Source organism: Larus michahellis, chromosome 2 (genome assembly GCF_964199755.1).
Source record: "Larus michahellis chromosome 2, bLarMic1.1, whole genome shotgun sequence".
Lineage (NCBI taxonomy): Eukaryota > Metazoa > Chordata > Aves > Charadriiformes > Laridae > Larus > Larus michahellis.
The window spans coordinates 35,625,074-35,650,582 of record NC_133897.1 but is presented as its reverse complement, the minus strand read 5'-3'; the positions used below and the strand labels follow the sequence as shown (position 1 = coordinate 35,650,582).

Sequence of the window (25,509 nt, the reverse complement as noted above, 5' to 3'; positions counted from 1 at the left end):
TAAAAAGGCTGGTCATTTCAGGCTGTTTTGAAGGGAGTTAAAACCAACATCCAAACACAAATTATATTTACAGTGATTCATGCTTTTCTAAAAAAAAAAATCACTGCATTATATATAACTTAGTTGAAAACAACCACCAAAACACAGGATATAAACTCAACTTTGTGACATCTGCTGTTGGTCTAGAAGTTAAATAAACTGGGTTTATTTTAAACATTAGCTTTGGATATTTTTTTACTCCCTTGGTGCTTTTTCACACTTGCTGTTTAGAAGGCCTTATTAAACGTCAATGCATTTGAGAGAGTTTGGGTTTAGAGTTCCTGAGAATGAGCTCAAGCTTTATATAGTATTCTCGGTTTTAAAGTTTATCTTAAGCATTTTGCAAGACCAGAACCAGCTCCTGGCCTTTGCTGAGTATTCTCTGGTGACAAATCATCTGTGTCCTTCTGTGAGCATAATGCTTCAACAAAAAGATATACGCCTTACAGTGATAAATGTAATGAGCAGCATCTCAGTTTAATAGACAAGTTTTAGTCTTCCTAATTTGGAACTGTCGCTTATAATATGGATAGTGCATGTGTGTGTGTATATATATATATTAATTTTTTTAATTAGAGTAATGGCATTGTCATCATTGAGAGGTAGTATGGACATAAGGCAAGATACAAAGGTTTCTCTGGCAGACAGTGAGTAGATAAGTCAGTTTTTTTAAATAGTATTTTACTCCACACCAAGTATGAATTGGAGTGAAAGACAAAGGAACTGATCAGCAATCTTGTCAGTTTGACTTAGGAGTTGTATGTGTCCAACACTGGTAATTAGAGCAATGTAAGGCTGAACAGTGTCATATATTTACAGCCATCTCACTTCCATTCCTTCAGGAGACGTTATTTATCACTACGTCCATTATAAGGGTTGTAAGGCCTTTGTCCTTACCAAGGTGAATATTAGTCTACGTTAATAACTTAAGTCAACTAATGTTAGTGAGCTATCTTCTGTGGTTTTCATTCTTGTGTGAAAACTGTATGGGGGCTGCCATAGAAGCCAAGTTGCAGCCCTGTTGGATGTTAATCAAGTTGTTATCTAGTTCCTCTCGTATCCCAGTAATTTCTTGAATTTTGCTCTTCTGATGTTAAGATTATTCTCAAGTATAACTTCTGTATATCTAGTCAGTCATCTTCCGTTTTCCTTTTCCTAAGGCATATGGCAATAGTAGTATGTGTTATCAGTCCAGGGGTATCTGGGTTAAGTCTGCAGTCCTCCTCAAATCCTCAACAGTCCTCCCCCCTTCCTGGCTGAGACATAAATCCTGCAGTTTTTATATAATTTCCCTTATGCTTTTCACTGCAGCTAAGGCTTGATCACTGACATCACTGGAAGACACTCTTTGATAGCTGGGGGATTGAACTGTTGCTTCATCTACATTATTCCATTCCGTTCTGTTCTGTTCTATTCTAGTCTAGTCTAGTCTAGTCTAGTCTAGTCTATTCCATTCCATTCCAGTCCAGTCCAGTCCAGTCCAGTCCAGTGTAGTCTATTCTGTTCTATTCTGTTCTGTTCTATACGCCAAGGAGGTACTTGCACCTGGTGTTTGAATGTTTGTCCTGTAGGAAACTTGATATTCTTGGGAGGGAGGGGGAAAGTTTCCATTCTGATTCTGGTGAAAATAATAAAATTGCAAAACTGCCTTAGGGCAGAAATATGGATGTAACCGTCCTGCCACTTACCCTGGGACCTGGCCCTCCAGGCCAGATGAGCTTCTGGTGGGCAGGGGATGCAGAAGCCCTGCCAGCGTGGGGCGGGCAGTACGTGCAGGCGGTGGGGGTATTGCTTTCTGCTCAAACTGACGTGTTCTGGCACTGTGTCAGTTGTAGTGAATCCACAGTTTTTCAGTAGAAAAAAAAAGTTGCACTGGAACATTTCCAGCCAGCTCCACGCACCGCCACGTTAACTGCAAGGCCACTGGAAGGGATGGGTGGCACCTGCCCCTTTTGTTCTACACCCACGATAATTTGCCCTGGTGTGATGCAGGTTTTTCTACAAATACACATGCTCTAGACCTGCAGTTCTTCCATATCCAGAATGATAACAATATTAATACCATCCTCACGTCTTTTGTCTCCCTCTCCCCACTCCCTCCGCCTTTCTTTCCCCCCCTCCGCTTTTGTACAGTTGCAGAGAGAAGGTCTCCTAGGTTGTCCTTGCCAAGGTGGTAGCTCTCTGTCAGGCTGTCAAACTTATCTACTAATGGCTCTGAAGAGCGTGTGCTCCAAGAAAGGGAAAACCAAAATGCATAGCCTTCAGTTGTCTTAAAAAGACATTTTTCATTATCCGACAAAGAGTTGTGGAGTGTTAAGGTTATAGGATGATTACCTCGGTGGCTATGACACCAGTAATTTTTTTTTTCATGTTATTTTAGAAATTGTGCCTTTTTCCTTGTGTTAGATGTATCGCTTCCTTTCATTAAAGCCCGATCTGTAAAAGTGCTCTCACCTTAAATTATGTTTGGAGGTAACTGGGGGCCAGTCAGAGGTATGGACAATTTGGTCTTGATCTAGGGCATTTCTTGCTACTAACCTGCTATGAAATGCAGCGTGAGGGTCCTCTTCTCTCGCTCCTTTTGTCTCTCTTGAAATACACAGGTTTTTTCATGGTTTTTAAGTGGCCTGCACAAGGAAACCCCAGCCTCGCTTGCGGTGGGACCGCTGCTTGGGAACATCACGCGACGGAGCTATTTTTTTGCCCTCGGACCTAACCGCAGCCTTTCTGCTCGCATAAGGACTCGCATTTAGCAGTGCCCTATTCCCGTGAGCGGTTTCTTTCTTCTTAGTAATAGGGAAAGCAGAAATAATCCTACTCTCAGCAGTTTTGGGATTACAGGCAAAAATTGAGTTCCTTGATGTATGACTGTGTAGGGATATTAATCTTTTCCCTGATGCCTGTTGTCTGTCATCTCTGTTTTACCAGCACCGTCCTTTTGACCCCTCTACAAGGGTAACTTGTTATTAACGTTGCCTTTGCCGCAGATACTCAGTATGCAGATGACAGCACCAACAGTTTTTCTAAAAGGGCTTATTCTGTGCATTATCAGATGTGATATTCAAAATTGGTTTCAGCAACAAAGGATTTTGATTTTTATTTTTTTTCCCCGTGATGTGGCTGGTGCTCCTTTTACCGCCATTTGCAAAGTTGATAAATTCAGAGCAGATTGTGGTGAGCCGAATGTTGGCTCTTTGTTGTGCATCTCTGAGGCAGATACATCGGTGTGAGACCATGGCGAAGCTTTGGTACCACCCCTGGGTGCCCTTTGCTGGGGGAGGTGGTGGTGGAATCATTTAAAGCGTTTTACGGTTTTATAGACTGGTCAGAAGTTGCTGAGAGCCAAAACAAAATCACTATGTAAGGCATTTTCATGTCATTAGTGGATTTCTGTTTCTTCCAGTATACTGTGAATTAGTGTGTGTTTATGAAAGTAGATTTAACAACTGCAGGAGGAAACAAAAATATTAGAGTACAAAGAAGAACTGGAGAAAAGTTCATAAGATGGGGAAAATAATAAAATGTAATATGAATATGCTATGAGCTGTATTTTATAGTGAAATAAAATAACATAGACTTACATAAGAATTTTTTAATTCTTAAGAATTGCCATATGAAAAGTTGCTGTTGATGTTCCTGCATTCCTGGAAGGTAGTTTTTCCCTTGAAATTTGGAAAAAGTGGTGATCATGCAACTGACTAAATAGGCAGTTCCACTGAAAATGTTTTGTGCTGTGATATTTTAAGTAGAGGTAGAATAGTAGCTATTTTTTTGTTTTTACCTTTCTAGAATAAAGAGAGGGTAACCACAGCAGAAGAAATACCAGTCTCCTCCTTACGCAGTTTGAATAAGCTGTGCTGGTGATTTTGAAATGCTTTTCTCTAGCTGTAGTTGAAAGTGATTCAAGCCTATTGATGCAGATTTTGGTCTGTCTCGAAACTGAAATACAGCAACATATTCTGAGATGGAGTATCCACAGAGATCAGAGATATTGTTGTCCATCTCCACTTTAATTATGATGGGTTCATTTCCATTTTCTTGTCAAATAAAGAGGAATATAGGGTCATTTTTGTACATCTATTTGTACTTTGGTGACTTTAAATCTTATTCTGCAGTCTCCACAATAACTGATTCCGGGGAAAAACATAGTGAAGTGTAGGCAGGCAATCATCTTTAGACTTTGATAGATGCTGTCTGAAAGAGTGTCTCTTTATAGGAGAAGCTGATAATAGAATGGCTGCAGATTTCTTTTTTAACCTTCTTTCATGTTTTTAATATAAATATGTTTATGTTTGTGTTTTATAGCCAGGGCTCATTGTCTACTACTAGCATTGGCAAATGTGTCCCATTGTAAGACTTCATTTTCAGTTGCTTCTAAGAGTTGTTGCATATTATCTGCTTATTCTGAAAGGTATCTGCCTCAACCTATTTAATTTTTTAATGAAAAATGCAGCCAACATGGTTTAGAAGCGGCTAAGAGTAAGGTTAGGGGTAAGTACTGTTTCGCTATGTTAAAAAAAAATTGGCAGTAGTTCTCTGAAAAGCTCTTAATGCCCTTATACTTCTGAAGAGGGAGCTGAAATCCCTTTGGGGAAGACTCTCTGTTTTTTTGCCATCTTCATAAACATCCAGACAAACTGGCCCAAATTAGAGGCCAAAAAAAAAAAAAAAAAAAAAGGTAGTTTGTACATGCTCTGTAAAGAGTTTTTTAGAGCTTTGCAGGTTAATATTTGAAGGCTCGGTAAGCTCTGAGTATGCTTCAGCCTGAGCTGCGAAGGGTTTTCTTTACAGCTGTAGCTCTCGGCTGTTATGGCCGGGATCTGCTTGTGGGACGTAACGAGGCTGGAGGGAGCTCTGAGCTACCGCAGATGTCACTCTATAACTTTTGCTGTGTCCAAGCTAGTTCTCAGTGGGCAGGTTTGGGGACCCTTGTGTCACACTGCGGGAGCAGGCACTAAATTAAAGCATACCACTCAGCGTTTGCCAGTTTTCAGACTGGGACTTTCTCTCTTGATCATGCCCTTGTCATTCTTCTTCGGGATGGGTAATACACACCAGGGATTGATTTTAACATCCAAGCAAAAATATACCTGCTCAGCAAAACAATCAGTCTTTTGCAGTGAGGATCTTGTTATTCTGTGGCTTTTGGCCTGCTCCGTCACCAGTTTGAGCACCTTCCCTGCACTGCAGTGGAAGCCTCTCTATGCTTGTGCTTCTGAGCCCCCTTACAGCCTCCACTCTTGTATTTCGCACCTCTTACACGGACATATTCCTGTGAGTGCAGGAAAGATACATGGATTCATTGAGGGGGGGGGAGGAGCGGTCTCGTCTTCAGAACACGAACAGCCCCAGGAATTCTTCGTGTATGGTTTTTGCCATACCTCTCAAGGGCATGCCCTGGCACCAGCATCAAAAGACATAGAGGCAGAAGTGATCAGCATTATCTGATTGCGTTGAGTCAGTTTTACCAAATTATGCTATGAAAACAAAATGTTCCTGCCCTCTGTAACTCCTAGAGGAGACAATTTCTTTGTTATTTAATGTGATTTTGAAGCAGATAGCCTGTGTAAAGTTTGCTTTCTTGCGTGTTGCCCAAAGACGATTCGTTTTGTCTTTGCTCTGTTGTTTGGCAGCAGCAAAATCTGTCTGCAGACTGGATTTTCCATGCTCCATTAAGTTTATAGGTGCCTTATAGGTTATCTTTTAATTGCTGTGTTACTTCTTTGCCCATTGAAACCAGCAGTGTCTGGTTTCTCTCTGGAGCCTCTCTGGGTCTGGGGTTTGCCGGGGTAGCTCTGGGTCTGGTCCCTTTTTTGTAAAAAGCTGGTGGAGAGATGTTGAAGGACAGTCCTGTCATTGGGAAGCGCATAGTTTGCATTGCCAATTAGAGGTGTTCCAGCCTAACAGACCCTTCAGTAATGGGTAAGGTAAAGAAATAAATCTTTGCGCAGGTGTCCTGTCCAGTGGAGGAATGAAGTGAGAAAGCAATTTCTTTTCGATGAAGCAGGCTTCTGAATACACTGTGTGCAGAGCACGCTGGCTTTTTGCTGTTAGAAAGCTGTTAGAAAGTAGAGCAGCTTTTCAGTGCTATTCCTAGCAGTGGATGTTTCTCGTAGGAAGGGGGGAGGCAGCACATTCTGGGTGTTGGTTTCTCTTTTAATTAATTCAGAGGCCAAACTCAGGACTTCTAGGGACACGGAAATATCCCTGACTGATACCAAAGTTATCGGTTACTTTGTCCAGAGAACAGATACTTCCCTGCCAATTGCAAATAACCCAGAAACCGAATGTCTTCCATAAGGAAGCCGGTATAGCGTGGCTGTTTTCGACACTACCATATGTACCTCTGCGTTCTTCTGCCCCAGTGGTAATTCGGAAGGTCATGTTCCTACTCATGCAAAGCGTAACCTGCACAAGTTAAGGCCCGCTAAGCAAGGACTTCCAGCTGTTTCGTTCCTGTAAGCATATAAATATTTATACCACCCCGGGGTTCCTTTCATGCTGAAAATAAAGGTAGCACTTTTCTGCTGTTAAAACATATTACCCGGGAGATAAATGGCTTATCTCAGTATTAGGAAGATGGATGAGAGGAGTGGAAAATTGACCATAATGTTGGTCAGAAGATCCACTGAGCCCAAAAGGCCTTACTGTTTACTCAAAACTCTAGCTGGGAAGTAATGCAGGGGTTGATAGTGCTGTGTTTAGCTATGAAGAGATGATTAATTAAAAGCCATAATAAGTGTGAAATATAATGGTTGACACACAGAGAGCTTCCTGACACTAGCTAAATTTCCTAGTGATGGGTAATGTGCACCAGGGATTGAATATATCCAAGCAGGATGTGAATGGTGCTTTTGAAGGCACAAGTGAGACGGGGAGAGTCTACACAAGAAACTTGCTCAAGGCCACATGTGAAGTGAGACAGTGATTAACCTCTGTGGCATCTCTGGTGCTCTACCCCCTCCTGTCCCACTTCTGCGAAAGCACAAGTCCAAACGTACTCTGACCGAGGCTGCTGGGAGTCATTTCCCACCTTCTGCAGTGAAGGGAAGTAAATGTCAAATAGGCAGCGTAGGGGGCTCAAAGCTGAGATGCCAGTGTGGTGTCACCAGAGTTTGAACTGCGATTCTGCTATTGATCTGCAGCATGATCCAGCAGTAGCCTCGCTGCCCCAGTTCATCTGCCCGGCCATAAAATGGGAGACATGGTATCATAGAGTCATAGAATATCAGGTTGAAAAGGACCTCCAGGATCACCTGGCACGACCTTTCTTGGCCAAAGCGTGGTCTTGACAAGATGGCCCAGCACCCTGTCCAACTCAATCTTGAAAGTGTCCAATGGTGGGGAATCCACCACTTCCCTGGGGAGATTATTCCAATGGCTCATTGTTCTCGTTGTGAAACATTTTTCTCTTTGTGTCCAATTGGAATCTCCCCAGGAGTCACTTGTACCCATGATACCTCCTCTTTTCTATGTGACTGCTTGTAAAGATGGAGTCTCCATCTTCTTCGTAGCCACCCCTTCAATACTGGAACATGGTGATAAGGTCTCACCTAAGGCTTCTTTTCTCAAGGCTGAACAAATACAGTTCTCTCAGCCTTGGTAGCGTTGAGCTGCCATGCTCCTGCGTGGTCCGTGCAGGTTGCTTAAGCCAGGGCTGCATAAGGGTCTGAAAAAGTGCTGGGAGGCTTCGTTGTTAATTGGGGGTATGACGAGAACGTCTCTTGAGTCAGTCACTGAATTTTAGGGACTCAGCTAGGGTGCTGCCTTGCTCTTCAGTACACACTGTTGTCACTTGGGGGCCCTTTGCATCTTCTTCCTCATCTGCCGCTGGATTTAGATGGAGCATACTGAGAGCCAGCCCTGTTTTCTTCCAGCGAGAATTAATTATTTCACGGACCATTCAAGATTCTGATAAATGAAGTGTGCCTTGATGTCATTTTAGAGTAATATCTGCAATGAAATCAGGACTTGTAAAAATCGGGAAAATACATAGGAGTTGCCTGTGTGTTTTGCTTTGCTCAGGTTAATTGTTGTTGCTTGTGGTATCATTAAAGGGTTTGACTGAACACAAAACCACATCATGCATAAGTGGGATTTTAATGAAATAATAATTCTTCCCTTAGAGTGAAATTATTTTTAATAGAAGATAGCAAAATAAAGACATTCTCTATCCCTCCCCTTCTTTTGGAAATAATTATTGCAGGTAATGAAAATCCAAATTGAACCTGATTGGCCTTAGTTTTGTGCAATTTTTGTCTTTTCTGACAAAATAGATTGATTTTCCTCTTCCTTGAAATTGATAAAACAGGTAAGGACAAAAGGAAGAGCCTTATGAATATCTCACCATTGGGTTTTGGGGTGAGAATTATGCAGCTAATTTGCGTACAATTACCCAAAATTTTTTTTGAAAATGTCTCTGAGTGGTGAGATGCTGAAGCAGGAGCGCTGTCTTGCAGAACAGCCCATTGTTAATGTCCTTTCTGTATGAGATAGCTTTTGCCTTGCCAGTGCTCCCCGTTGACTTGCTGCCAGCTGCTCATGTGTGTAATGTATATGGGTATGCTTAAAATCCATTCCCATATATGTGGAAATAGATGGTTTGTACAAATACAGCACCATACATCACGGATATGCCCCATATGTGCTGCAGTTTGGAATGTCAGTGAGCACAGGGAAATGAGGATCGGGGATCTCTTCAGAGGATGATGGAGAAAAGACAGAGAAATGGAGAGATTTATTTGTTTGGATAAACCTCCCCGTTACTGAATTGCTTTAATGCTGCACCTGTTCTTGTTCTTCCTCTCTGTCTCTTTTGCTGCTTCTTTCATTGCAGCTTTTCAAATATGTAGGCAACAAAAAAACACGGCCGGTGAAATGGAAGATTACAATTATGCATCAGTATTCCTGTAACGCGGCTGCTCAGTTATGTCCCCTGGGAGTGTTACAATGAATATCTGACATTAATTGGCTCAGTACCTGTATGTCTGACCTTGCAGAAATGTCATAGATCAATTCTACACGTTGTTTACTGATAAAGAAAACTTCTTCAGGGCAGGGGCTGCATCTTTGGGCATGCCTGCACCACAGTGACAACCAGAAGCAGCAATCAGACACGCTGGGTCTCGGAATTAGAAATAAAATAACAGAAAGGGGGATCATAAACTGGTTTCTCTCCCTTCTTTTGCCAATAGGTGTTCCTCAGCAATTTTTAGCCCAATTGAACTCTTTGTCACTGCTGGATACTGTACATTTGATGCGCCAGTGCTGTTTTTTCTCCTCAGAGTAGCCCATGTATTGCCTTCATATGTGTGTTTGACATACTGAACGATATAACTAAACCAGGTCAGAATTAGAGGAAGAGCAACTACTGGATGTGCTTGAATTGAAAGAGCTGCCTCTTTTGTGTTGCTCCCCCTCCGGTGCCTGAATCTGCCAGGAGCATCTCACAGGGGGCTGCGAGCCGTGTTTCAATGCGCCCTGCTCAGTCAGCAGCAAACCCTCAGCTCCTGCGCTGCACAGTCAGCTGGCTTTGGCTGCTCTGTGGATGTGGGCTGCGTGTGCAGAAATGGATGATTGTTCAGCTCCCTTCTGTTTCAGGCGGCTGAGAGGGAGAAAGTCAGCGTCCAAATCACAGCTTGGCCAAGATTCACGCATGGGGCGGTCACTGGGCTTAACTTGCTGTGGTGGTGTTTGTTTCCTAAGTTTCAAAGTTGCTGAAAAGGAGGGAGATAAAAAAAAAAAACACAACCGTACACAGTGTTTAAAGAGATGCTCAGAGGCATACATTGCATGCCTGTCCCACTGGTTTTATTGCCTTTGTTGAAATACAGGAGAGAAGCTTTACAGAAGGTGGATTCTGCTTCTGTATTATTGGAGTGCTCGGGAGCACTTGCTGCTTTCTGACTATTGTCACCTGTCCCCTGCTTGATTCGAGCGGCTGGAAATTGAACAAGCCATCACTTCGGGGACAGAGAAACCCGCACCCCCCACCCCCACCCCTCTCCTTGCGAATTGAAATCCAACACACGATGCCGAGGTCCGCTCACAAAGGGGAGCAGTGCAAAGAGCCCCCTTCTCGGTGTTAGACCTCCGGCAGCCAGCCCTGCCCGGGCACCGCTCGACGGCGGGGCAGCACCCCGGGGCCGGCGGCGGGCACTGACGGCGCTCTCTCTCTCTCTCTCTCAATCTCTCCCTGTCCCTCTCTCTGTCGCTCCCCCCTCCCCACCCTGGCGCACGGAAGGCGGACGATGGAGGCGGCGGCGATGGGGCGCGGGAGGAGGCCGGCGCAGCGCTGGTGCTGCGGAAGGTGTGGTCACGCAGCCCGGCCCCCGAGCGGCGCGGGAGGTAAGGCTTCCGCGGCTCCGGGAGTGCGGGGCTGGGCCGGCCGGGCCGGGCTCCGCGGCGGCGGGCGGGGAGCGATGTCCCCCGGGGGGCGAGCTTAGGGGAGCGGGGGGCCATGGGGAGCGGCAGGGTGCGGGTGCCCGAGGCGCTGGCGGGCCGCGGCGGGGAGCGGCCGCTGCCCACCTTCGACGTGCCTTACTTCAAGTACATCGACGAGGAGGACGAGGAGGACGAGTGGAGCAGCCGCTCGCAGTCCTCCACCGAGGATGACTCCGGCGACTCTCTGCTTTCCGACAGATACGTGGTGGTGTCGGGGACGCCGGAGAAGATTTTGGAGCATCTCCTCAGCGACCTGCACCTGGAAGCCGCCCAGGACAAAGAGACGGGTAAGGAGCGAACCCGGCGCGGGGATGGAAGGCGGCGGCCGCCGGGGAAGCGCCTGTCCCCGGCTCTGGGCGGGGATGGGGGAGAGGTGCCGGGCCCAGTGCCGGTCCCGGTCCCGAAAGCCGGCTGCCATCCCGGTGTTCAAGCCGGTGCAATGTGGGGAGGAAGCCGAGGGCGTGCGGCTGTGGGGAGGTGGCGAAGCGGGGCGGCGGGGCAGGAATGCCGGCAATTAGCGGGAGCCACACGATTAGCGGCAACTTCAGCCTTTCTTTAATGTTGGGCTTTCGGTGGTGGCTGGGAGGCGCAGGCTGCGGCGTGCCCGGTGCGGCACCCGTGGCTCTTCGGGCAGAAGCTGCCGTTCCTCGTAGCCTGCGGCTGTCATTACATTGATCACAATTCTTGCTGTGCACTTCAGCCTCCTGGCTAAGTACGCGTTTTACCACCACCCCGGTACTTTGGCTCATCTTCTGTTTCGTAAGCACGCCTTATATATAGATTTCCTCATAACTCAGGATACAGCGTATAGCCTGATGCTGTACTGGTGTGTTTTCAACCAGAGATTGTAATTTGCTCCAGCCTAGAGCAATTATTATATTGATCGGGCTACTTGACATGCAGTTTAATTTTCAGCTGGATCTCTTGGCACTATGCGGAGCTTGCTGTCACCAAGAGCTCCCGGGATAGTTTATCAGGAGTGCCTGCAACCTGCAATCCATAGATAGTTTTAATGAAAGCGGCCAGGCCGGTGACACTTTCGGAGGTCCCGAATACTGAAGAGCTGAGGAAGGCAGCTGGCTGTAAATGGAGCCGTGCATTTCATCGTTCCCAATAGGGTTAAAACGCATACTCCTGCTGCCTGTATATATCTCTCTCTCTCCAAATGAGATTACTGAGAATAAACACACTTTAATCCTTTTAGGTGACTGAAAATATAAATAACATCTGCGATTCCCAGAGGAACGTTGAGATTGGGTTTTTGGAACAAGTCGTTAGTTTAATGTGGGACAATAGGCATATTCCTAGTGCTGATGTGTGAATGCCCTGAAGAAACATATAGAGCGTCTGCTGGTGATATTATTATGGTATTCCTAGCGCTGCTTTTGTCTGCCTAGACATTAATATTTAGTGCAGAGAGAGACTGTGATTGTTTTACTTCCACAAATGCCCTCAGACTAGTTCTGAGTGGAATTTACTTGAGCCAGCTCTTAGGCAGTGTAGTGAGGGTCTTTCCTTGTCCCTTTAAAGTCAAATGTTGGATCCAGAATAAGTTTCTCCATTAATGTTTATCATATGCAGAGTGAGTGACATTACCTGCCTGTCTTTATAGTCTGCTTCATCTTTTTTTTATAAGCTCACAATCTTGCTGGAAAACAATGAGATTTTCACTAGTGATATGCATTATATTTTAGTGTTCGTAAATATGAAGCACTCCTTAGTAAAGCATTAGATGCTGTGTATATTCTCACGTGTACTACCTTTTCTTTCTTTTCTCTTTGCTCTCTCTCCCCCCATCACCAGGAGGCTGTTCATAAGCCTGTTCTTATTGTTATAGAGAGGGGCTGGTAAACTGCCCTCAAAACAAATGCTAAACCACTACTTGCCTGGTTGTTAGCAGATGGTAATGTATTTAAAGGTTGATTGGCTTCCCCTCACCTCTTCTGCCTTATCCTAACTCCTTCTAGAAAGAAACAATTAGCTCTGCCCTGTAGCCAGGGTTAACTGGATCCCAGGGGCAGAACAAAGTAGCTGTGGCTTCAGTTTTTTGCCATCACAAAGAAGTGTGCTAAACCTTGCCCAGCGGCCCTCCATTCCCTCAAGGGTAGTTCACCATATACTGTTTTCTTCTGATTTTATTAATCTGGTAATACAGAATGTTGTCACAGTGAAAGGTTTTGGGAGTTATATTTCCCGATATTTTATGTGGAAGGTACCCCTGTAATGGTTTTTATCAGTCTGTTTTGCAGACTGAGTGGCATTTGGCACAAGGAAGTATGGGATATCGACATCGATATGTACGTCTTTGTGTGTGCACCTGAAGGCATCTTTCTGTTGTTTGCGTGCTTGGATTTGCTGTTCTTTGTATTTTTTGTAGTTCCAGTCTGGCCCATCTCAGAGGATGGTCGAGTTGCAGAATCCCACAGGCTTGTGTTTTAGCAGGCGTAGCTTTGCGGAACATAAAAGGACGATGTTGTTGTACCCAGCTGCTGTTCCTGCTGTCGGTTTGCCAGTTCCAGGATGACTTCCTTGGCCTCCTGCATTCCCTGCAACCCCCAACCCGGTTTGCTTATTTGTGTCTGTAAAGAACATGAGAAAGAGCTGTTCTTACATATGCTGGTGTGCTGGGGGCTGTTGTCCTGCTCGACCCTTTGCACTGCTTCCCAAGGACGGATGCTCTGCATGTTTTCATTCCCACCCTTTGTATAACAAATCATAACTGCAACCCTCTGTGGTCATTAAAAAAATATCCACTATCTCCTGGGGCTAGCGTGGTCATGGAGCACCGCTTTTTGTAAACGCTGACATGGCTGAATGATGTACCATGTGTTGCTCCCAGCCATCCTCCATTGTCTAGCCCAACTCAGCAGGTACCGCTTGCAGCTGGGAGAGTAAAGAGAAGCTTTGGGGCTGCTCTGGAGTAAATTTAACTGGGGTCCAGCCCAGGCCTCAACGTTCCCTTCAGCTGCCACTAAACCTGTAGCGAGATAGCTTAAGCGTTCTACTGCAGTGTAGAATGGTTCGGGTTGGAAGGGACCGTAAAGATCCTCTAGTTCCAACCCCCCTGCCATGGGCAGGGACACGTCCCACTAGACCAGGTTGCTCAAAGCCTGATCCAGCCTGGCCTTAAACACTTCCAGCATCCTCTTCTGTAAAAAAATAGGTGGGGAGACCTTCTCTTACCTGACCCGAAGAAGAGTCCCGGTGTCTGTGGTGTGGCCGAACACTGTCACAGCAACTGAGGACGCTAAAGGGGACATTGCAAGGTGCACAGCTAGGCTAGTCCATTCCTCAGATGACTTCTGTAGGCAAGGATGTCTTGAAAGCCTGAGGTCTACAAGACTCTTTAAGCTTAGCTACTTAACAGTTCAATGACTGAGGTTTTTTTTTTGTGATTACTAAGTCAGAATATATGTGAGTTCTTGTGGCATCATCTTAAATCAGAGCTTGCCAGTAACAAAGTCTTGCCAACCTTCTATCTCAAAGGGAGAAAGTTTTCATCTCACTGATTTCTATAACCTGTAATGTACCCCCCTCCAAGTTATTGTTTCCTACCACGAGATGAGTGGAAATTTTAAATTCCTGTAATGTACAGCTTCTCTGAGTCATCTCTAAGGTTGTTGGGATCACTGTGGGATGTCTGCTGAGTGCATCATTTAGAGGACAGTTTGAAGTTTTAAGAATTGAACTGAGAGAGACACTTCAAATGTGTCAATATCCAAGCAGAAAATGCAAGGCATACCTCCTGGGGTAATCCTCATCAAAGATGACATTGCTTTTGTTTAATCCATTCTGTTTCTGCACTTGCACCAATGACACTGCTTTGATGTTGGTAATGGCACTAACTATGTGTGACCTTTTAGGAGAATGGTACTGTCTTGCATGAGCTGATCACAGCCAGCTGCTAAATGATGTTGCAAAAAAGGGGTACGGCTCTGCTCTTTCTAGGTGTTGTCTTCTGTTCCATAATCCAAGACAAAAAAGTCTTATTGCTTTTTGATATTTTTTGTTTGTTTCTTAGCTATAAAGGATGCTGTTAGAACTCTTGCTCACTGTGCTTTATTACTGATAAGTAAAAGGTGTTAAAAAACATACTCCTTTGACTGCCACACAATCAACATGAGCATATGATGTGATGCGTGTGGACTGATGTCAAGGAGAATAAATACTTGCCCAACATTTTGTGATCCTATCTTTCAGCTTGTAGGATGGAGAGAATAAATGCCTGCTGGCCCTTCCTCTTACCAGTCCTTTATAATGACATGTTGTCTGTCATCATTTTGAGGGCTTTTGTAAACTTTTCCCCAAAGTCTTAGGAAAACTGAGTGGGCTAAACACGTATTACTGACATGCCTTTAGGAGAGGAATGAGTTCAGCAGAGTTAACACGCATGGAGCAACATCAGCATAAGAATAACAGAAAAGCTAAAATAATTGTTTATCTCGGTGTTCAGTGTGGGAGAACCTGGGGAGGTTCTTGTACGGGACCATTGCTTCCTGCAGTATTAGTCTAAGCTGTCTCAAATCGGAGTGTCAGTAGAAGTAGGTTTAGAATAAATCAATAAAACGAATAGTAACAAATCACCAGGATCAGATGTTACTCCCCAAAGACTTCTAAAGGAACTCGGATATGAAATTGCTGAACTCCTTAACAGTGGTGTGTAATCTATCATATAAATCAGCTTCAGTGGCAGAGGAAGGCGGAAAATGTGATGCCAATTAAAAGAAATGGTTCTATTTGGTGAGCGTCTAAGCAATAAGGCTGTCATTTTACCAATACATTATTCCAGCAGAAAATGGTGCTGTAGTCAAAAGCAGCAGCTTGGCCTTCCCCAGCCACTCATTCCTGCTGCTGCCCTGGTTCCTCTGAGCCTCTACAGCCTGTCGCCTCTGTCAGCAGAGCTGAGTAGGGAGCTGGTCCTGGTTGGTACTAGCCAAGGAAATACTGAACTATTAGTTTTAAGACAGATCAGTTTCCTGATCCACCTGTCTGTCAGTGGCACAAAGTTTGCCCCTGACTCAGGGAGAGGGTGGCAGGGAGTGGAAGATGCGCAGGAGAGAAGGACCAGTGCCTTTAGCAGCTGAACTTGGCTTGCACGAGTTTGATTAGATGCAAAACTGCAGCAGAAAGTTGTGACTTTATGGTGGGAAATCGGGTGGTGATACAGTAAAAGTAGAAGGAAGAAATGCATGCAGAGATATTGTACTGAGGGAAGGGAAACGTTTGGGTTTTTTTCAGTGAGAAGTGAGATCTTGTGTATCCTGTAGAGCTGTTAAAGATTTGAAGGACTATGAAGGTATATATGGTCTGGTCTGCCTATATCTTATATTTGTATTTCCTGAATGCTTTTGATAAAGTCCCTTGCCAAAACTCCTTAAAGAAAGTTAAAAGATCCTCTTGATAAGGGAGAAGATGCTTTTCAGGACTGATGATGACTTAAAAGAGAGAAAATGAAACATAAGAGTAAATTGTCAGTGTTTAAAATGGAGAGAAGTCTCCATTGAAGACTGGGTGCTGCTGAGTGTGGGATGAAAACTGACGTAATAGAATGTGCTGGTAAGATTAAATGATTGAGGAACTCATGATAAATGAAGCCGTGGTTTCACCTTTGGTGGCCATGCAAGATTATGTTCTTGTACAATCTGTTACTCCCACCCCTCACTGCCTGTTTGAGCTGCCGCGTCGTCCTGTCGTCGTACTGACAAACTTTGCGTAGGTGTCTCCGCAAGGTGAGTTAGATGAGGAAGCTGATACGACTCAGAAATAGCCTCATGAAAGTAGTAAGAACAGGGCGGTGTAGGACTGGGGAAATGAATTGGGAGTGTGCCCCCTCAAACCAGCCCCGTGGCTGAAGGAAGATGAAAGGAATAAAAGTCTGTGTGACTGCATGATAAAATTGCAGATGAGATCCAAGTTTGAAAAATGCAAAGTAATGAATTTTCAGACATGGAGAAAAGGAAATCCTTATTATACATATTCAGCAGAGGTGCTGAATTGGCTAATATCATGCAGAAAATAGGTCTTTGGAGATAGTGTGGATGGTTCTTGGAAATTTTTGATCAGCATGGATCAAAAAGGCAATGGGATTTGGGACAATTAGGAAAGAAGACAAGCAAGAACCGTAGTTATAACATTGTATAATTATGTAATATGGTATGTATAATATGGTTCCTTCTTCTCCACCAGCTCAGAAAGGTTGTAAATGAACTAAAAAAAACATGAAAAGAGCAGCAAGGGCAGTTAGAAGTATAGATTAAATACATCTAAGAGTAAATGGTCTAGGTCTGGTCAGCACAGAAAAGCAATTTCTGCGAAGGAGGCACATGGTGCAGTCTGCAAGACTACGAATTGTGTGGGAAAGGTGAGTATGGAAAGATTATTCATTGCTTCTCATAATGCAGGAAGTGTTTTGTAACACAGTGAGATTATTTGGTTTATAAATAATAAAGAGACTTTTTTTTTTTTTTTAAATGATGCACAGCTTAACTGTGAAACTCATTGTTGTGAGGATTTTGTAGAAGCCAAAGTTTGGAAGGGTTTAAAAACAAATTAGGCAAAATCCTGGCAAAATTCTGAGTGCGGTGACATCAGTACAACTTGCAGTTTGGAAAGTCTCCATTGTCAGTTGCTGGAACCTAGGAGGGCGTGTCAGAGAAAGGTAACTCTGTATTTGTCTTTTTCTTAGTTTTTTTTTCTTCCCCTGGGCATCCTCTGTTGGCCCCTGTCAAAGACCTGGTTCTATTTTATGGGGATCTTTGTTCTGTCCCTGTACATTGCATGCCACACATTGCAGTTTGGAAGCGGTTAATCAGAATCTAAGGTTATAATCACAGAATCATAGAATGGTTCAGGTTAGAAGGGACCTTAAAGATCATCTAGTTCCAACCCCCCTGCCATGGGCAGGGACACCTCCCACTAGACCAGGCTACTCAAAGCCCCATCCAGCCTGGCCTTGAACACTTCCAGGGATGGGGCATCGACAGCTTCCCTGGGCGACCTGTTCCAGTGCCTCACCACCCTCATAGTAAGGAATTTCTTCCTCATATCCAATCTAATCTGCCCTCTGTCAGTTTGAGGCCGTTATCCCGTGTTCTATCATAACGCTCCCTGATAAGGAGTCCCTCCCCATCCTTCCTGTAGGCCCCCTTTAGGTACTGAAAGGCCACTATAAGGTCTGCCTGGAGCCTTCTCTTCTCCAGGCTGAACAACCCCAACTCTCTCAGCCTTTCCTCACAGCATAGGTGCTCCAGCCTATTATGATATTACCTATCATAATAAGGTACTAGTTCCTTCAGTTGGACAACTGAGCGAGTTATCAGCTCCTCTGGCACTAGAGAGTGAACAGTTTTCTGCTGAATGGCTGTGCAAATGGTGTGGTGGGACCTGGAGCTGGGATGAGAGAGGCAGGAGCCCTGGGGATAGCATGAGGTTGGGACCAACTGCTGCTGGTAGTGACACTGGCTTCTGCTCAAATGGGAAGATCTGACATCCTCCAGTTGTCCTCCTGTTCATTGCCAAGTAGATCTAAGTATCTTAGTAGGAAACTTCTTTTTTTTCCCCTTTGGTAGGATTATTTTCTGTCACATTATTGGGCTGAATCAGCTTGCAGAAGGAGTGCCACGTCTGGGATTCACTACAGACAGCGTGTCACTCGCTGTGGTGCCTAAGCTAATAGGAAATGCCGACAAGGGAAACATGTCTAAGATACTGTCTCCTGGCAGGAGCTCAGGCAGTTATTTCTGGGAAATGAGGACACTGAGCCTGAAAAAAGTTCTGCTCTTGGGCACTGAAGCTTATTTAGGGCAAACTTTCAGAAAGGCAGAGTCCTGGGATGCTTCTCCTGGGTTGTTTCACTGTTATGTCCAATGGCTGGGAAACTAGAGGCAGCGTGGGGAATGATGAGCGTCCTTAGTGATCAGGACTCTCTCTGTAGATATTGATGGTATTTTTTCAGTTCATCACCACAAATACTTAGCATAGTAGACCCTTTCAAGAAGGGGAAGGAACCAAGGTAGTCATCAGACAAACACGTGGTTTCAGTGTGCCCAGGAGCACCTGGGCACCTTTGGGCACCTCAAGCATCTAAATAAAATTTTTTGTACCCTGTGCAAGAATAGCTTGGGATGATGGCAGGGCCCCAAGTGTTTCATGTGTTTTGTGTTTGAGTAAAATTTGCAAAAGAAGAAGCTACCCACTGTATATGATTAGTCAATTCTGTCATAGTATTCTTAGTTCTTCAGTCTTTTCTCTATAATTCTGTTGTTCATTATAGCTAGTTGTCACCTTTTACTATGTGAGAAGGTGATAAGGAGCCGTCATGAAAGCCTAGTGTGAAACCATTTACTATGAAGATGCACGCTGTAGACAATATGAAGGGTTTTGATGATCTTAGTGTTTTAAGCAGAAAGGAACTGTGAAGTGCAGGTCTAGCAGGAGAACTTTTTTAGGGGTGAAGTTTCATAATTTTCTTTAGACAGTGAAAGAGGCTTTTTTTTTCCTTTTTTTTCCTAGCTGTAAAAGGCAGAATGTGTTCATTTGTTGTACTGCAAAACAGACTTGGGTGATACAAACAATTTGATGAGGTACCTGGGAGACAAGTTGTTTGGACGCTGGGAATTTGGTAAGGTTTCTGGAAAGCCAGTGTGTCCCTAAAGAATTTTAATTTGTTATTTGTAAAATCACTTTCACCCTAATGACATTGGAGCTCTAGGCAATATGAATTATGAAACCGATGGAGTAAGTGTTTGAAATCTATGAAAGGATATATGGTCATATATATCTCTAAATTAACAGATGCATTAAGTAGCTGAGATTATAAAGAGACATGTTGGTATATTTGAGAAATATTTCTGTAGAACTTTTTTCGGAATAGTGCTTTTGATAACTGCTGATTGTCTGGTGGTGTTAGGCCAAGAAGTGAGTGTGGAAGGGATAAAAAAATACTTGCAAGGTTTTATTTTATAAAAATGCTTGTATTTTAGTGATAAAAAGAATAGTAGAGGTTGCCTCTTAGTTTCTGCCTTAGTCTGAGTCCTTTTCTAATCACTTGAGCGTGGCTGGTCAGCGTCACATCTAGCACAAATACCTAGTGTTCCCCGGTCAGGAGGCTGGGACTGAGGGCTATGAAGGCAAAAAGGAAAACTGAGTCACTGAACAGTGCTGATGCCAAAGAGATCTCTTGACAGGGGAGATGTCATCTTAGAAGTATGCCAACCACTTGGGCTGATTCCGTGTCTGGCTTAAACGCTACAAAGGAGGTTGGGTCAATTCCACGGCTGCAGGTGTGGAGATGAAGCAGGACAGATCCCTTCTGTTGCAACTAATGTCATACTGGCTCTAGTGAGCCGTACGAACGTCAAAGGCAAAAGCAGTCAATATTGGCTTAGCAAAAAGTCATAGGTTCTGAAATGAGTCTAAACTATGGTAACTCTTAGTGACTTCTGCCTACTGGAGATCCGTTCCCCTGCAGCAGTGGTGAGATCAAACCACCGAATGTGAAACCCATGAAGGGAGAGGACAGCCCCTACTCTGAAGGTGACACAACTTTCTGGATCCTCTCAGCTCCCAGATACAGCCCTGCCTTTATGTTTTCCTGGAATGTGGCTCATTAAAGCTGACTAATTATAAACCACATACAGTTATCTCAAAGCTGCTGTTTCTAGTAGAGGAAAAGTGAGACCTGATCTGTAAGAGAGTAGCTTAAGAGGAATAGCAACAGATGGTGTGTGGGTTGGCAGGTCATTTAACTGTGAGAGCAGGAACTGGAAATGCAAAACTGAAATATCAGTGTTGCTGCTTCTTATGAAGTGTCTGCATGTCCTGTTCCTGCAGCAGGAGCCACAAACTGTGCAGTCCTGCAGGAACCCCAACCATCAGGCCCTTCACTGCAGGTCTGCCATCTTTCCTGGGTATTCACTCGATCTTACCACTTCGTGTTGTTCTCCTTTCCTTCCTTCTTAAGGCTTTTTACTATTAACCCCTGACCGGCAGACCATTGGAAAACTGGACGTTGTCTTCAGTACTCTCTTTTTGTGTTCCTCTTCCACAACACAGAGATTGACCACTTGCTGACATACGTCAGGGTGTTTGTCCATTAATGACTCTGTGTTGCTAGTAGCATTAGTGAGATGGCTGTTAAGTCGAAAGCTTGTTCTCAGAATACAGCAGAGCACTCCTGCCTGAGCGCTGATTCCGTAACGTTATAAAACTCGGATATGGTGCTCTGAAAGATTTTTTTTTTTTAAGACGCTTTCATGGGGTGGGGGAATTTTTATGTAAGAATGCTGAAAACATGAAACTGTATCTTGACGTACTTGCTGCATCTTTGAGTCCAAGAATACAGTTCACGCACTGTCTTCAGGGTTTGAATTCCAGTGTTTCCAGTGCTGGAAGTTGCTATAGAATACAATGATTTTTTTGTGAGATTAACATTTTCTGAGGAATATAAAGAGCGTGTTCATTCCTCGCCCACAGGATGGAAGGATGGATTCACTGAAGACCTGTGCTTTGAGGTTGTGTATTAAGAATCTGAAAGAAATCTGTTCTTCAAAGCTGCTTTTTTCCCCTTGTGAACTAAATTTACTCTCATGCTGTTAATTCCTCCTTCCCCCGCAATCCTTCTTAACGTGCCCCGAGTTCAAACGGTTTCATGGTATTATGGAAGCAGCGGCCTCAGTCTTTTTGTGAGCAGGAGCGGGGCTGGTTTTGGCTATAGCCAAACTACAATTATCGTTACTTTACTAAGCTCCCTGTCGTGTTGCCCGTTACTACCGTTAGGTGATACTTACTTGTACAGTGTGCTGATGCAGTTGTTTTCTTTCCCACCTAACCATTTTCTGTAAATCCCTGTGCTCAGAGGACGCCCAGGGAAACGAAGAGCAAAAAGCCACAACCTGAGACTTCTTTGTGAGCCATTAATTTGCAACAGATTTCTGCTTTTTGCCCCTACGCGTAGTGCCTGATGAGGTTTTCTGCGGGCTCTTAAGACCTCCCTTAACAGCTGCCAACCCTGAGCTGCATTACAGCGCCCAACGCCTCTGCTTGCTGTGTGGAATAAACACACTTGCTTGAGAAACCCGTCTGTGGCAGCGGCAAACTGGTGCCAGCACACTCCGAGTTATCCAGTGCAGCGGAGTTTGGCTCTCGCCTTGCCCTAACGCTGGCTGCTGCCTTTTCTATCGTGTCCAAGGAAAAAAGAGGGGAACGAGCAGCTGTGGCTGCAGCTACCGACGTCCAGATTTGCTGTGTGCTGGGTGAGGCTGGCAGGGGATTCTGCTGTGGTCTGTGTTATCTTGGTAGGTTTTGATTTTAGTGGGCAAGTCAGAAGATGGGCTGTTGGATGCAGAAATAGATGCTTTTAGTAGGAATACTTTTGTGAGAGCGGAGGGGCCTGTCTGGAAGGGAGATAATGGAGCAGAATGCACTTGGCATAAATTCAGAAGCTTTGTGCATTGACTGCAATTGGTAAGCTCATAATGCAGGCTTTAAATTGCTGTCGCTTTTTTAGAAGGAAAGGCTTGATCCAGTTTGGTGTCAGTTGGGGTATATAGCACCTTTTAGGAGAGTCTATGTTGTTGGCATCGGAGACAATCCTGCCTTTTTTCTTTTTTTTTTAAAGTCAATTTTGATCCTTTCACAGATTGAAATAGGAGTGGAATTACAGCACTTTGACAGCCAAAGGTTTCTCGTGAGATGTCAGTTACTCTCACTGACTGTAGCTGGCTCTGACAGAAAGAGCTTTTTGGAATAGCATCAGTTACTGCAATAAAGTAAATTGCTTGTCCCATCTTTTAGACAAGGTGAAAAATGCCGATGTGAGTTGTAGCCGTGGCAGCAGCTCACATCGCCGTCTCCCGAGCCAGGCTGAGATCATGAGATGACTTAGTCTCAGTTCAGAAACGCTTGTGAGATCTTTCCGAAACCAAATCAGTACTCTCTCTCTGAAGTGAAAATGTAGCGGCTTGTTTTCAAGGACACCAAGGGCAAAAAACTTGGGCGGTGGGAGGACGGGGAAAATAGATCAATGTAAATAAAGTGGCAGCATTGATGGATCTAATTTTGATGGAAGCTAATAATAAAAAAAACTTAGGCTTTCTTGTGACAACATTTGGGATGAATTGTGATTTTATTCCTTTGCTTGAACTTGAGTTTTGATAAATTGCCAGAAATCAGGGATGTAATCATGGAGAACTCATGCTGTCTGACCCAGGACGGCTAGAGGCCTTTATACCTCACCTTCTCTTGCTTTTCAATTTCTCTCCTGCCCCTGCATCCCCCTCCTGCCATTATCCCTCCTCCTCCTCCTCCTGCCCACAAGGCTCTACCAATTCCCCACACAGCCTTTCTTTAACCCTCTTTCACCCCTATTTCTTAGGATTTAGGGCTGGTTGGCGTCTCTCTCGGAACCACTGCAGCTCAAAACAGAAAGCGAGATACTGGTTTTGTTCTTTCCCAGTCGTTATTTGAGGGCCCCGGCATCAACACAATAATGAAGCCCTTGTTGGGTTTCATTCCTCGCCCCGACAGGAGCCTTGTCTGTGGGATTTTGTTTGTTGTTACTGTTAGTACATCACAGGGGATGCACAGCCACAAGCTGGAAGCAGCAAGCAAACAAACAACAGTGAAAAACAGCCACAAACAAATAGCATTTGTCAGATCCCTGTTGTCAAGGGGGTTTAATTCAAATTCTTAAAGCAGCAGCGAGCAATGTTTTGCATGCCCCAAACCACAGAAACCACCAATAAGGGGCAAATGCAAACATTTAGCCTATGAAGGTGACTACGGCTTCTCCTCGTACAGTTGCATTGCTGTCTGTGGAGATGACTCTGTAATGGATGGCTGGAAAATTGCCATCCCAGTGCATGCCAGCAAGCAGCGGCAGGGAGGCAACAACTGGATGATTGAGAAATTCATCACACACGCACACACACACGCACCTGCCCTGCATGCCGGCAGGTGAAACGCCTCCTCACCTCCACCTTCACCTGCATGGGGACGAACAAAGCGGGGCAGCTGAGGATGGGCAAACAGATGCAGACTTCTGGCCCGCTCCAGCCCAGCCTGGCTGTGAGGAGGCAGCCCTGGCCGCGCTGGGGGCTCCTGGCTGTCCTCTCTCTCCCGACCCAGAGAAAGAGTGTCCCCCCAGCAGGGCCTGGGAAGCAAAGGGACGCTGTCTGCTCCCTTCTTGCTCTCCTTGTGACAGCAGTGCAGGGCTCTTGGACCACATGCAGCTTGCAAACGCTTTGAAGATGGTGTCAATGCCGGGGCTGTGTGCTCGGCCCAGCAGGGCTGATCGGTGGGCAGGGAGCCCTTCCCCAGGACAGTGTGAGACCCTGGGGAGCCATTGCCACCATGGCACCCCCCTGTCCGTTGGCCCCCTGAGCCTTCCTGTGGGCAGAAGCCCCAAAGCACACGCATGGAGATTTTGGGATGTGGGTCCTCAGGCAGGAGCCCTGGGCCCGTTGGGCAAGGTAAGTCTAAACCTGTAGGCAGAGGAGGGTCTCTGCCAACTGAAGCTGGGCTTCTCCCATATGTTCTCCAGACCTTCAGTACTCTCCCAAATGTTTCTCTTCCATTGCAAAGCAGCAAGAAAGTGTTTTCCTGAGGTCTATCCCAGTGTGGTGTTGCTGGGTTGAGGCAAATTTTGTTAGTCTCCAGTGTGATGGCCCACCTCTCTAGGCAAAAGCTTTGGCACATCTTAGGGGTTGCTTATGGAGCTTATGTAAATATTTTGAACAGTTTTTTTCTTTGATGTGTGCATACAGATTCTGTTAGTATTAATGAGAATCTGATCTTCATACTTGGGTGAGGGTTTTGACATGCTTAGGCCATTTGATTTAACAGCTTGGCTTAAAGGACAGGAAATTTGTTCAGCGAATCAAGGTTAGTAAGATGCAATTTGGGAAGTTACAACTATATTCTTGATTACAAAGAAGGATAAATCTTTAATAACAATTTTCTAAAAGCATCTGAAGAACACAAAAATGCCATCAGCTTTGCAGGAAACTGCTGTATTGGGTTTTCTTGACAAATGGAGAGAATTCAGATCCTCCTAGAGGGTACGGTCATGTAGGTCTGGGATGAGGGTGTTTACAGCAAAGGGTAAACTTGCCCAAAGCAAGTTGCACTTGCCCAAAGTGCTGTAATTTGTAGCATTAGCAGAAGGCCCAGCTCCTCTTCTGAACCCCTGTGACTTAGGGGAGTCTTGGGTATGGATCAGGGCAGAGAGACCAGGAAAGTCTGTCATTAAACAATATACAAGCTTAGTTGAGGTCAATGTTTGTCAGGATTTGTGTTCCCTACTGCAAAGAATGGCAGTTCTGTATGATCAGGTTCCAAACTGAACAAAAAAAAGAGGCAGCTTTTATATTTATCTTCAAATAATTAGATGTTAATAGTTTCTGGATACTCTCGTTTCCAATGAGAAGTGAATGCACCACTTCCCCTGCAAATCTGTGAATCTAGAGATTCACAACGTTTGGCTTGACTATTCATGATTTATTTACTTTTTAAAATTCAGACATAGGCATGTGTGTGATGATTTATTCCTCCTTGTAATTGGATACAGTGATTAAATGAGCTTGCATATTATACTTCATTGTCCTTCTGGGATGTGGACAGCCATGTCTTTAAAACAGCAGCTCCTAATGGAATTGATTCTAGCTCCTGTATATTTACTGTAATCGGTGATGTGTTTCTAAAAACTGATTTGGAAAATTGCTTTTAAATATATGTTCTTATGTAGGAAGTATTTAGCTAGCTGAAGAGTTGTATGTAATCCTCCGAGTCTTCCCTTAAGAGGAAGCCTTGCTACCTTCTCTGGCAGGCACTCTTTAGTAACAATAAATACATGCTCACTATTTGGTAACCTGAAAGAAGCTATAGGTAGTGTTACACCCATCAGAACTGTCTGCCGGGCTGCAGCCGTGGACAAGTGATTGCAGTCTGTTTAAGGAGACTGTCATCATGTAATTGATGATTTTCCATAGACTAGCCACGGATGATATAGAAAGGATGCTGGTGCTTAGT

At 44.7% G+C, this 25,509-nt stretch overlaps 1 protein-coding gene across 1 annotated transcript in view; it reads left to right on the top strand.

The window, feature by feature from the left end:
• RAPGEF5 (Rap guanine nucleotide exchange factor 5) overlaps positions 1-25,509 on the top strand; it is a 163,945-nt gene that overhangs the window by 87,255 nt on the left and 51,181 nt on the right. The window contains exons 10-11 of the mRNA XM_074574833.1: positions 10,283-10,386; positions 10,681-10,769. Coding sequence (XP_074430934.1) covers positions 10,283-10,386; positions 10,681-10,769 — 193 coding nt within the window. The remainder of the gene's footprint in view (positions 1-10,282; positions 10,387-10,680; positions 10,770-25,509) is intronic.